At 40.2% G+C, this 12,730-nt stretch overlaps 1 protein-coding gene and 1 non-coding gene across 8 annotated transcripts in view; both read left to right on the forward strand.

Moving 5' to 3' along the window:
• LOC108315736 (aldehyde oxidase 2) overlaps nt 1–12,730 on the forward strand; it is a 79,738-nt gene that overhangs the window by 57,190 nt on the left and 9,818 nt on the right. For 4 of the 7 annotated variants that reach the window (XM_017545209.2, XM_017545212.2, XM_017545210.2 and 1 more), the window contains 7 exons: nt 259–387; nt 2,712–2,786; nt 3,603–3,655; nt 5,692–5,806; nt 7,587–7,652; nt 7,765–7,953; nt 10,106–10,273. In XM_017545209.2, coding sequence (XP_017400698.1) covers nt 259–387; nt 2,712–2,786; nt 3,603–3,655; nt 5,692–5,806; nt 7,587–7,652; nt 7,765–7,953; nt 10,106–10,273 — 795 coding nt within the window. The other 3 variants (XM_017545213.2, XM_017545214.1, XM_017545215.2) reach the window with 3 other exon arrangements.
• Nucleotides 5,449–5,605, forward strand: LOC119473702. The gene has a single exon (XR_005202918.1). It is a non-coding gene; the product is annotated as a U1 spliceosomal RNA (small nuclear RNA).

A 12,730-nucleotide genomic window follows, 5' to 3' on the forward strand; every position in this document is an offset into this window, starting at 1 on the left:
TTAGAAAAAAGGAAATTCTTAACATTCTAAATGGACTAAATTTGAAAAGAACCACTGTGGAATATTACCAAGAAAACACTGAAAAAATCATCATGAGGCCTTCCAAAAAAAAAGGTAGTTTTGATGCTTATAAAGTACATTATTTTAGTCTTAAAAGGATAGCATGGATGTAATAACAAATAATTATTATTAAGAAAAATAATGACTCATCTTCATAGAAGTCCTTGCTGAACTTGAAAATATTGATGTTTCTCATAGGTGGCTAGCCGGGAGTTAAAAATACCTATGTCGTATATACACATCTGTGAAACAAGCACAGCAACAGTGCCCAATACAATTGCTACAGCAGCATCCATTGGGGCAGATGTCAACGGCAGAGCTGTGCAGGTGAGTCTTCCTGCCTCTCCTCGGTGTTTGCCTCTCCCACATCTCTGGTTTTTATGGCTAGATATAGGTACAATACTTAACTTCAGAGAAGTCATCTGTATTACTAAACATAGTCTGGGGTAACTAAAATGTTGGGAGAATGTATTTGGAGTAGGCTAAACTGAGATGACAGACACAAAATGTAAAGGCTCAAACACAGTAAAAGTCCTTTCTTCTGCACATATCAGTCCTGAGCATTGTTTGGTCATTCAAACACTCAAATTGATGAAGTCTCCACCATCTTCAACATGTAGCTTTCCGATTTGCCCTGGGTGTCATCATTCCCGTGAACATGGAGGAACTGGTATGGAAGACTCTGAGCCAGATCTGGAAGTGATGCAACTCACTTCCACTCATAGTCCATAGGCAGAACCAGTTTCAGGCTATGTCTAACTGCAAGGGAGGATGGGAAATGTAGAGTAGTGGGAAACCATGTGTCCAGCTGCTATGGAAGAAGGGAAGAATGCATTTTGGTGAACAGGCAGTCTCTGCTCCTGGGAGACACAGCAAGAAGAAATTTGGGTACCAAGTAATGCAGAGCTGTGCAAGTTTCCTCCAGCATAAACAAGTTCATGCAGGCAGATAGGCAGGCAGACCCCAGCCAAGGAGACAAGGTACAATTGAATCATTGTCTTCAGTGGTATTCTACTGAGTATTTAAAGCTTTCTTTGTAATTATTATTATTATTATTTTATTTATTTATTTATTTATTTTTTTTTGGGGGAGGGAGTTTCACTCTTGTTACCCAGGCTGGAGTGCAATGGCACGATCTCGGCTCACCGCAACCTCCGCCTCCTGGGTTCAGGCAATTCTCCTGCCTCAGCCTCCTGAGTAGCTGGGATTACAGGCACGCGCCACCATGCCCGGCTAATGTTTTGTATTTTTAGTAGAGACGGGGTTTCACCGTGTTGACCAGGATGGTCTCGATCTCTTGACCTCGTGATCCACCCACCTCGGCCTCCCAAAGTGCTGGGATTACAGGCTTGAGCCACCGCGCCCGGCTGTAATTATTTTTTAATTGATTTTTTTAAGTGCTAAATTTTCACTGTCTCAGAATAGAATCATGACTTCATATTCCTTAATTCAAATATCTGATTGCATGTACTTTTGAAATATGTCTATTTGTCATGTTTCTGTTGCAAACTGTTCACTTTTCCACTGGATACTGTGGTAAGCCATATATTTCCAGAACACTGCAATGATACCACCAACTGGAACACCTTTCAAATCAGACCTAATTTTGTGGTGATACCTCTTAGGGAACCACAAAGCAGAGACTCTCTTTTGCTTGAAACAAATGTGTAAGAAACCTCAAATGCATGAGATCTAATTTGGAGTAGGGTCAAACACAAGAGAGGAACAGCTCAGAGTATATGGGAGTCGTCAGCCCAAAGTAAGAGTCAATCCATCTTCTAGAGTATTAAGTTTTAGATTTCTGCTGAAGATCGGAAACTTTGTGGCTCAAGGTCATTATAAAATACATTTAATTGTTTTCTCATTTCATACCCAAAGCCAGGGCCTTTATTGTAGGTGAATGAACAGATGAAGGGAGAGTTCAGACGCAGGAGGATCCTGGCATGTCATTGTTACAGACTGGAAAGCACAAATTTGAATGAAAATAGGATGTATATTCCATTTAATAGCCAGAAAATACAAAAGAAGTATACAAAAATACAAAAGACGTAGGAAAAGAAAAAACTAAGTGCCAGGCACAGTGGCTCATGCCTGTAATCCCAGCTCTTTGGGAGACTGAAGTGGACAGATGGCTTGAGCTCAGGAGTTCAAGACCAGCCTAGGCAACATGGTGGAACCCCATCTCTACAAAAAAGACAAAAATCAGCCAGGCTTGGTGGTGAGTGCCTGGAGTCCCAGTTACTCAGGAGGCTGAGGTGGGAGATTCACTTGAGCCTGGGATGTCAAGGTTGCAATGAGCTGAGATGATGCCCCTCCACTCTAGCCTGGTTGACAGAGTCAGACCCTGTCTCAAAAAAAAGAGAGAGAGAAGTTAAGAACCTGAATATTCTAAGAAAGAGGATCTGAGAGTAGAAATTCAGCTGAACCCATATTTTCATAGGAAGTGAGCCAGAAGTGGGGGGAAAAAAAACAAAACAACCTCCAGTAACCAATACTGTTCTCAAGGGCAGGAGTTGTGTTCTCAATGCATCAGGATCATGCACTCCATAGCACTTGCTGACCTATCAATCAATATTCATTCACACAAATTGTAACCACTAGAACAGACTGGGCTCTTCCCTAATGTGGATTCCATTCTTTACTACTTCAAGGATGCTTGTCAGATCCTTCTGAAACGCCTTGAGCCCATCATTAAGAAACATCCGGAAGGTACATGGGAAGACTGGGTGAGTATTCCACTCCCTTTGTTACTACAAATGAGAAAACAATCTAAACCAGTGCTGAGAGAGCACCACAGCAGTGCACAGCCACCACACAGAAAGACAGTTCCTCTAAGTGTCACAGTGATGGAGCATGCTCCCTGCTACTCCCCAGCTGAGTGGATTTCTGCAAACAGGCAGGATCTCTAAAGGTTGAGAAGGCTACCCCAGGATGTATGCCAGATGTGTATGGAGAAAGCACACAGGAAACAGCAATCACTGGAAGGAGAAATAGAAGTACCTGAAGAATACACTTTGCTTAAGTAAGAAAGAAAAGAAAAAGAATAAGCCTTCCTAAGCGCCACACACACACACACACACACACACACACACACACACACACACACAGTGTTTTGGGTAGGTTAGGAGGAAAACTAAAAGGCCTAGTTGCTGCTGAATATGCCTTAAAGGAGATGACTTATTTAATCCAACATTACAATATGCTATTTTTTCATTAGAACAATTATTTCACATTTACCCACACACTTACTATAAAGTTCTAACATTCAGAAATGAAGTCCAAATACCTTGTGCACTGAGCCCCTATCTCATGGATGTGCAGCAGGATTCTATTTTATGTTTGCTCAACCCAGACTTCTAAACTCAATCAGAAGGAAATTGTTAATGTGCCAGTTAAGGAAAAATAATATGATGATGAGTTCTATTATTGGTAGCAAAGCACCAGCAACAATTATGAGATGCCAATTTTAGATTGGACATTTCCGTTTTCACCTAGCAGATGGTATATTTATTTCGCTTTAACTAAATATGCCCATTCTGCAGGTAGAAGCTGCATTTGAACAAAGAATCAGTCTCTCAGCCACTGGATACTTCAGGTAAACATTACAATAATATCTTGATGTAGCCAAGAAAATATGAGTAACTCAGTCACTCTGTTGATAGCTATTGTGATACCTCAGTTTTTGTCTTCTTAGTTTAAAAGAATTTAAACAAGAGACACACAGCAAAGCAAAAAGAAAAACACAAGCAACAAAAAAAGAGACACACAGCAAAAGAAGTGCGGCATAGGGTAATATATTGCAAAAAATATATATATTTTTAAGTGAGGTTCAGAATAGACAGTACACCCTGAGAGACAATTCCGGGTGGGCTGTTCATAAGGATGAGACAGCAAAGACTGGTACTGAGGAGGCTCCCTTTATGGAGGTCTTACATGATTATTCATAAGGAGGTAGGAAGAGTTGTTACTAGTAAGCACATTCTGGGTGGTCCTCTGGGTGCACATGTGCAGCTGTACATGCTTGTTTATACATCACATGTCTCATTAGCATCTTAAATCTGTACCCAGGAGTGTGTTTTTTACTATTAAAATGAGCAAAGGGTCAGTTTGAGGACAGGTAAAATCAAAGGGTACATGCTCTGTAAAGGGCAAATTGCCTACTGAAGATAGCTTTCCTTGAATGAGTGTGATTACAATGGAAATGCTGAGGCTTCATTTTGAATGTACCATCACCACAGTGCTGGTGCTACATCCAGAGAACATGGTCACTTTCTTCACTACCTATCCTGTCTCAACTCTGAGCCACAGATCCCTCATTTGTAAAATACATTTTTATTATGTGATTGCTGAGGTCCCTTCTAGGCCCAAAATTCTATGATTTCACATAGACCTTTCAGTTATGTCCAAAAGATTATTAAATAATAAAACACCCTTATTGGATAAAAAAAAATAGATGCTTGACTTACAACATCTAATCATTACTTACTATTTATTTAATCATTATTTACAACATCTAATCATTATTTTCTATTTATTGTGAGTAGTAAAAATATATTATCATTAGAAATGACTTGCATCTCAGTTTTACAAATCTCCTTCCCCTTACCATAAAACCTGTCTATTTTGAAGCTCCTTACTAGCAAGGAGAGAATGAGTGGGATGATAGTCACCAGTCACTCTCAAATTCAAGAAGCATATGACATTAGTTTTATAATCTAATGAAACAAACCACCAAACAACACACATACACACACACACACACACACACACACACACACACACACACAGAGAGAGAGAGAGAGAGAGAGAGAGAGAGAGAGAGAGAGAGAGAGAGAATAGTAAAGCAAATCCTCATGAAGAATGAGGAAAGAAGGAGATAACAGCCCAGCCCAGAGCCTTGTACATAATGAGTTCAAAATTCCTGGCCTGGCTAAGTGGCTCATGTCTATAATCCCAGCACTTTGGGAGGCCGAGGCAAGTGGATCGCCTGAGGTCAGGAGTTTGAGACCAGCCTGACCAACATGGAGAAACCCCATCTCTACTAAAAATACAAAATTAGCCGGGTGTGGTGGCATGCCTGCCATCCCAGCTACTTGGGTGCTTGAGGCAGGAGACTCACTTGAACCCAGGAGGTGAGGTGGAGGTTGCAGTGAGCCCAGATCACACCACTGCACTCCAGCCTGGGTGACAAGAGCAAAACCCCATCAATCAATCAATCAATCAATCAATCAATCAGTTCCTAAGTTCAGTTACCCAAGAAGAGAGCAAACCAGCCCTCTATCTGAATACATCTTTTATTATAGATTAATGCATTGAATCACCAGTCCTTTTTTATCAACCCTGAATTACCATCGGCTCCCTGTGAGTTTGGTTAGCACTATCCATGGGGTCCCTCTGGAGAGATACTAGGATCCCGAAGGTGGTTTTTCCAGGGTGAGGCTTATCTATTTTACTCCAGAGATGCTGCCCCTGTGATTTCTTCCAATGTAGGAAACTCAACTGCATAATTTGTGGTAGTGAGAGACTGCATTTGTGCCCTCCCTGGGGAAAAAAAATGAAATGCTACCATAAAACTTTAGTAACTTTTAAAATAAATCAACTCAAGCTAAAATGCTTTATTTCTTCCCTCAGGGGCTATAAGGCCTTCATGGACTGGGAGAAAGGGGTGGGTGACCCATTTCCTTACTATGTCTATGGAGCTGCCTGCTCTGAGGTTGAAATTGACTGCCTGACAGGAGCTCATAAGGTAAGTCAAGTCTAACTTTCCTCCTGGCAAGTCAAAACAACAAAAGTGTATTGTATAGTAAATAGCCCAATTCCATTATGTAATTCTCTTACAACAAAAACAAGATTCTTTCAGTTCCATGGGAGGGTCCAGAGATCTAGCCTTATTCTGAATTTCCACTTAAAAAGACAATTTAGTAGTCAAAAAGGAATTGCTGATGACAGCCTAAAGTGTATTAAATTTTTTATTTCATTTAGACAACAAAATCACTTTCCAAGGTTTCTCCCCAAAAAAACTTCTGTTTATAAAGAAAGGACATATTTCCTAATCTGAAGGAATAGCTAACTTAGTAAATAATCTTGAGCAAACATTTTGAAAGCACATAGCAATGTAGCTATTTCTCCAAAGTCAATTATCCAAAAAGTATTACTGAAACAGATTTGGGGGGAAGGGAGGTGTGAAAATAATTTTTATATTTTCTATTTAATTGGACATTCAAGAAACGATCCATTGGGGACAGGGAATCATACTTAACCCAAAATTAACAACTTGTATTATAAAGGATGCAATTTTACCCAAGGGCCTTGATATAAATCCATAAAGAAATGAAACTTATGGGGCTCTTCCAGAATTTATGACGCTAGAAAAGTTAACATTTGGTCTTTTCTGTGCCTTTCAGTTTACATTTACAGTTTAAGGTTCAATAATTTCAATATTACTTTGGTCCCTTAATTTATTTCTTAAAGAGGCAAAACTTCTTTTGACGAAAGAGAAATCAGAGAAATTCAATAACAGGTCAATAACAGGCCTATTGCAGCTGGCCATTTGTGGTTGGTGAACTAAATCATCTGTCAGCTCAGTGTTAATGCACAGCCATCTCTTTCCACTGTCCAGTACTTGCAGTGCAAAACACACCAGGTTTCAAAGTAGAAGTAAACTGACAGCTCACTCTGAGGTGTGTCCAATCTCCCTCCCTATCCAGGTTGAGAATAGATGAAGGCCAGTCCCAATGCCCAGAGTGGGTTGTCTGAGAGGCCAAGGTTTGAGTCAAAAGAGAATTGCCAAGTCCAAAGGGCTAGAGAGAAAGTAGGAGCCCAGGCATTGAGCCCAAACAGAGAATGACGATCTTGTCAAAACAAGCACTGGGAAACAGGGACACAAAGGAAGCCCTGAGATACTCCGGAGATAGACCACAGGCGCTTAGGGGCTTTTAGTAGCTCCTTAACAACCTGCATGCCCATGCCTGGTGCCAAAACAAGGGCCAGATTCGTGTGATGCTTCTCAGAGAAGGAAGTAGATTAGCAAGTCAAAGGTGGTCTTGACATTTGCCATTAATACCTTCCAAGATCTTGCAAATCCACAAACTCCCATATGTCAGTATGGCTCTAGGATTTTCTCAGTAAAATGGGAACAGTACCACCTCCCACAATTATCATGAGGACTACATGAGCTCATAAATTATATTCCAACAACAAATTCAGGTTGAGAATCAGATGAACAACCAGACACAACAATTATTTACCAAGTGACTCACTCAGAAACACTAACATGTCATGGACTTTGGAGTCACTTAAGAGGAGTCAAAACTGTGAATGCACAAGATCTTTCAGGGTCATGGACAGTCCTAGCCCTCAACTTGAAGAATTCGGCAGACATCTTAACAGTGCTAATGTTGACAGGGTTCAATGCAGTGTTAACTAACCAGCAGGAGTTCTGGAATAACTGGAGGCCTTTTGAGTACAAGTGAAAATGATATTTTTAATTCAAGTTTTTATGGTGAGTTAATTTTTATTTTGGACAGAAAATCAGAACGGACATCATCATGGATGCATGTTGCAGCCTCAATCCGGCCATTGATATTGGGCAGGTAGGTGCTGGCCCACCTGGGTGGATGCTTCTTCCTGGGAGTCATTTCAGGGTAGGTAAAGGCCTTCTAAAAATGACATAATGTCACAAAGCTTGAAATTGTCCACCTCCAGATTGAAGGTTCGTTTATTCAAGGAATGGGGCTTTATACCACTGAAGAACTGAAATATTCCCCAGAAGGTGTCCTGTACTCTCGGAGCCCAGATGAGTACAAAATTCCAACCATCACTGATGTCCCAGAGGAGTTCAATGTCTCCTTGATGCCATCGTCATACACCCCCCTAACCATCTATTCATCTAAGGTAAGCACCCAAACCTATCAGGTAGCACATGGTAAATGAAAGTAGGCAGACAAAATAGTAAGTCAATGTTAACTGTTATCAGGAACAAATCACTACAGACTGTTAGAATTTGGAGAATGGCAATCATAGGCCAAGGATTTTAATAATTTCCTCTTTCACTGAAAACTCTAAAACTCGACAAAAAGCTCTGACATCTTAATAGAATAACACTTTTACTTAAGATCCTGAAGACCACGATATTAAACGAGATCAGGGGCGCAATGTGACTGAAATCCTAGCAGCGGCACCATGGACAGAACCACAGACTGAGGCCGCAGAAGACCTGGGTTCCTGCCACCACCCTGTCCCTCCTTCCCCATGATCTTAGGGAAATCACTTACCTCTGAGGGGCTCAGGGTCCTGACCATACCCAGAAATGCATCTAGAACAGTGGGTCTCAACTGGGGGTGGGGGAGAGTAGAAGAGGTGGTTTTGAACAGAGAATTATCTGGCACAAAATTTTTATAGCATCAGAAAGCAGAGATAGCAACCCTTAGTAATTGCTAAAGTAATGAAACTGCAAATTAAAATAAAGATCATTATCTGTTTGCCTTGCTGTATGCAGATTATGTGAAAACCACCCTCAGAGTAAAAACTTAATCTAGTTCCAAGAGAAATTTTATTAGAAAGTAGAAAAAAAAAAAAAAAACAATAACAACAACAAAAAACCTTCATCTAGGTTTGAGATGTATTGTTAAGATGTATTCTCTTAAGACTTTAAAATCTTTCCCAGTCACGGTGGTGCACACCTGTGGCCCCAGCCACTCAGGAGGCTGAAGCAGGGGATCGTTTGAGCCCAGGAATTCAAGACCAGCCTGGGTAATAAATAAATAGGATTTTTGGGAAACTTTTTGCTAGTATCCCTCCCTCCAAAACAAAAGAATCCAACTACATCTGTAGAAATTTCATCATTTCCAAACTGGATCCCACTGTCAGCCCAGGAATGCCAGGGACTTCCTTGAGACCTATAATGATGAGGTCAGGGCAAACTTGAAAGGAAGGACAATCAATGGGGCCTTTGGATTCTCTTTGAACTGGAAATCACTCTGAAGGGCAAAGGCAAAGGGCAGCTAAGAGCCCACAGAGAGCAGCTTTTAAGCCATCAAGAATAACAGGGCAGACAGGACCCTTGAATCCTTGGGGTTACAGACAGCCACTCACAAGCAGACACTGAAGAAAATCATGGGTTTGCACAGCGGGTACTGTGTATAAATAACAGAGAGCTACCAGGTACCAGGAGCTGTGTTAGGTGCTTTCACACTTCCTGACCCATGCAACACCCTATAAAGTAGGCATCACTGCCCACACTTCACTGACAAAGGAACAGAGGAGATTATGTCACTTAGCTAGAGTAAGGGCCAGGATTCAGACTCAGTTCACTAACTTACAGGTTGCAAATTGGTGGTCTACTGGCTAAGGCTGGCCTGATGATATACTTTTCTTTGGCCAACACAGTATTTTTACAAGTCAGGGAATTTTATATTAAAATACAGGTATCTAAATTCTCTTGAGAAAATGGGTGATCTGGTAATTTTGACTGCATTCTTGGAAAGGCAACAACTAGCTACAACCAAAGAACAGCTGCCCCTTGTAGATAGGACATGGAGATGCTCTTCCTCACCTTAGCTTCCACTACTCCTTATAGTTCTTCATCTGCCTGCGTCACTCATTTATAATACCTGCCTGTTCCTTGCAGATGATGGGTTTATAACCTTTCATCTGGTATCAAATTCTGTACTCTGTTTTCTAGAGTACCCTGCCTCTCCTGACCCTGGAGTTAAAAAAGGCATTTTTCTCTCTGCTGATATAGCTGGCTAGTTCAATCCATTGAAGGTGTTTTACTAAATAGGATACTTTCCCCTTACCACACAAAGACACTCAGACACACACACACAGAGGATTCAAGATCTGGGAAACTCAGATTATACTGGGATTTTTAAGACTACCCAAGCTTCATTCAGTCAGTAAGTCAGCCAACAAATATTTATTGAGATTTTGTGTACGAAACACTATGCAGGGGTTGGGGATACAACAGTGAACAAGACCTGGCCCCTACCCTCTAGAAACTTGTAGTGTAGTATAGATGTTCTTCAACTAATGTACCTTCTTACAGGGCCTTGGGGAGTCTGGGATGTTCCTGGGGTCATCTGTGTTCTTTGCCATTGCTGACGCTGTGGCCACAGTACGAAGAGAAAGAGGCATAGCTGAGGACTTCATGGTGCAGAGCCCAGCAACGCCAGAATGGGTCCGAATGGCCTGTGCAGATCGATTCACAGAAATGGTATGGGATTGTTTATTTTCCTAAAAGACGATTTATCTATTTCCTGCTTCTTAGACCTCTTGGGTAAATTTATAACCTAATCTGTGTCTAGCTAATCAAATTATGAAATGAAAAAAGCAAATCACACAAATATACCTTGTGTATGGGCAGTAATTTTAACTTTTAAAAAAGCATTTCCTATATTTTAATTTGATCATCTTACCAACCCTGAAGTAGGATAATTTATTAATGTCATGCTGCAAAAACTAATAGCTAAATGGAAAGCAATTGACTGATTTCTCCAATCATTGGTTAAGTATTCCCTCCCTCCCTCTAGCCTACTAACTCCATCCTGCCCTTCAACAAAAACAAACACACACATGCAGAAATCCATGTGTCATATAGCCATATTTGATAATGTCACTTTCTGTGTTCCCTACACAGAGAGTATACACAGACTGCCTGTCATTTAGAAGTAGGGTGATCCCATTGCCAGCTACTACCTTTCTACTTCATTCTGTTTCATACCAACGCCTCCCAGCTCAGGAGGGAGAGGACTAGGCAGTTATCATCGTGGATACACCCATGGCAAATCCCACCTGCTGAAGGTTACAGACAAGTAACTTTCCAGAGGTCATTGAGCCTAGCCTTTGCCAATTTCCTAAGCATCCTAATGTAAGTAATAGCTAGCATGGACTGAGCATCACACTAAACATTTTAGGCATATTAGTCATTACTGCAATTCTATCAAGTAACTACTGGTCTTTTCTTCATTTTACTATTGGTGAAATAGGTGCAATAATTTGCCCAAGATCACACACCTAGCATTTAAGGGTTAAGATTCAAACCCAGGCTGTCTGGCTTCACTATAATATATGGTCTCTCAGAGAGAAACAGTTGATTCTCTACTTTGTAAAAAGAAATTTGTGTTTTCAAATCTATATTAAAAGAAGCCAAAATACTTAACTGACCTCTCCAAAATAGCCAACCATAGCGTAAAAAGATCTTCCAGAAATATTGCTTAAAAGGAAGTGTCATAATTATTAATTTCCTTCCCCTACATGGCCTATTTATCTTTCCATCTTCAAATCTGACTCAACACAGTCACCCTGTAATTTCCCTCCAAGTCTATGGTTCTGACCCCCATCTGATTCCATTGTCTACGGCAATGATTACAATCACCTGCCTCTAGCCAGTCCCTCTTCAGATGGGCAGAGCTAGGAAACTAGCACCTTCTACCCACTCCAGGAACTCCTCCATGCCCATCATGGCCTAGAGGTCAGTCATCTGCCCATTCCTGACTCTGCGGTCACTGTGGAATGGTGTCATCTCATACCCCAAAAGCATAAGTACTTCTGACCTTTAAAAAATATTCTTATTCACATTTTGCAATAATAAATACCCTTTTCTGGAATGAGGCAGATTAAGAAAACTAAAAAACACAACAAACAAAAAGATACTTCGAATCTTCCTTTCTTGCCTGAGGTTAATGTTTTCAGTCTTCCATTGGCCTGGCTGAATGAATTCCTTCATTTCTAAGATTTCAAGCTATTTTGAATAGTCCAGTTGTCTGGCAAAGTAGTTCTGTCATATTCAATGGTAAGAAGTGAAACACTTCGATTTCATTTACCATTTGGGACTTAGCCTCTTAGTTACCTGGTCCATGTGACGACACCATATATTCTCTCAAGTCTGATGGTTCCTTGATAAGACTGATATATCTTTGCAGATACAAATCATCTACTAATTTGTGCCCATAAATCAAATGCTCAATGTTAGAATAACCTAGCGTTTTCTAAAATACTCATAGATACATAGTTTCTAAATATCGCTTGAGGTTATAACCTATGTTTGGTATTTTAGACCTCCTTTTTTTTTCAGACCTCCTTTTAATAACATACATTGCATTTTGTCTTTGTAAAAGTAACACATCCCTTTTGAAAAAATTAGAAAATGCTGAAAAGAATAAGAGGAAGTTAAAATCAGCCATAATCCCACCAACCAGAACTAACTATAACCATGTTCTTGAGTATGAGTGTGCATGTGTGTACACTTTTAACCATCTTTTAATTTATATATGTTTACATGTACAATGTATCTTATTTGCAAACTCATTTAATTAAAATCAAAATGTCCCTGAAATAAGTCTTTAAAAAGATTTGAACAGTATAATTGGGAATGACTCTGCTGAGTCTCAGTCACAGAAAATCTGGTGGGAATTTCACGGGAAAAGTATCACATGAAACATTACTCAAAAAATAGTTGCTTAAATACAAAAAGAAAATACCTGGCCGAACTTGTTTATCCTACAAACTCTTAAACTTTATCTGTAGCCACTGGTATAAATTTGAGGGGTGAGGGCAGGGCAGAATGTTTTTAACTTTTCAGTAACAAACACCTTGTTATTAAGGCTACTTAGACCATATGGAGAATGATCATTTATACTTTTTTCTCTTTTTTTTCTTTCTTTTTTTTTTT

The sequence above is a fragment of the Cebus imitator genome, unplaced genomic scaffold, assembly GCF_001604975.1.
Source record: "Cebus imitator isolate Cc_AM_T3 unplaced genomic scaffold, Cebus_imitator-1.0 Scaffold178, whole genome shotgun sequence".
Taxonomy (NCBI): Eukaryota; Metazoa; Chordata; class Mammalia; order Primates; family Cebidae; genus Cebus; species Cebus imitator.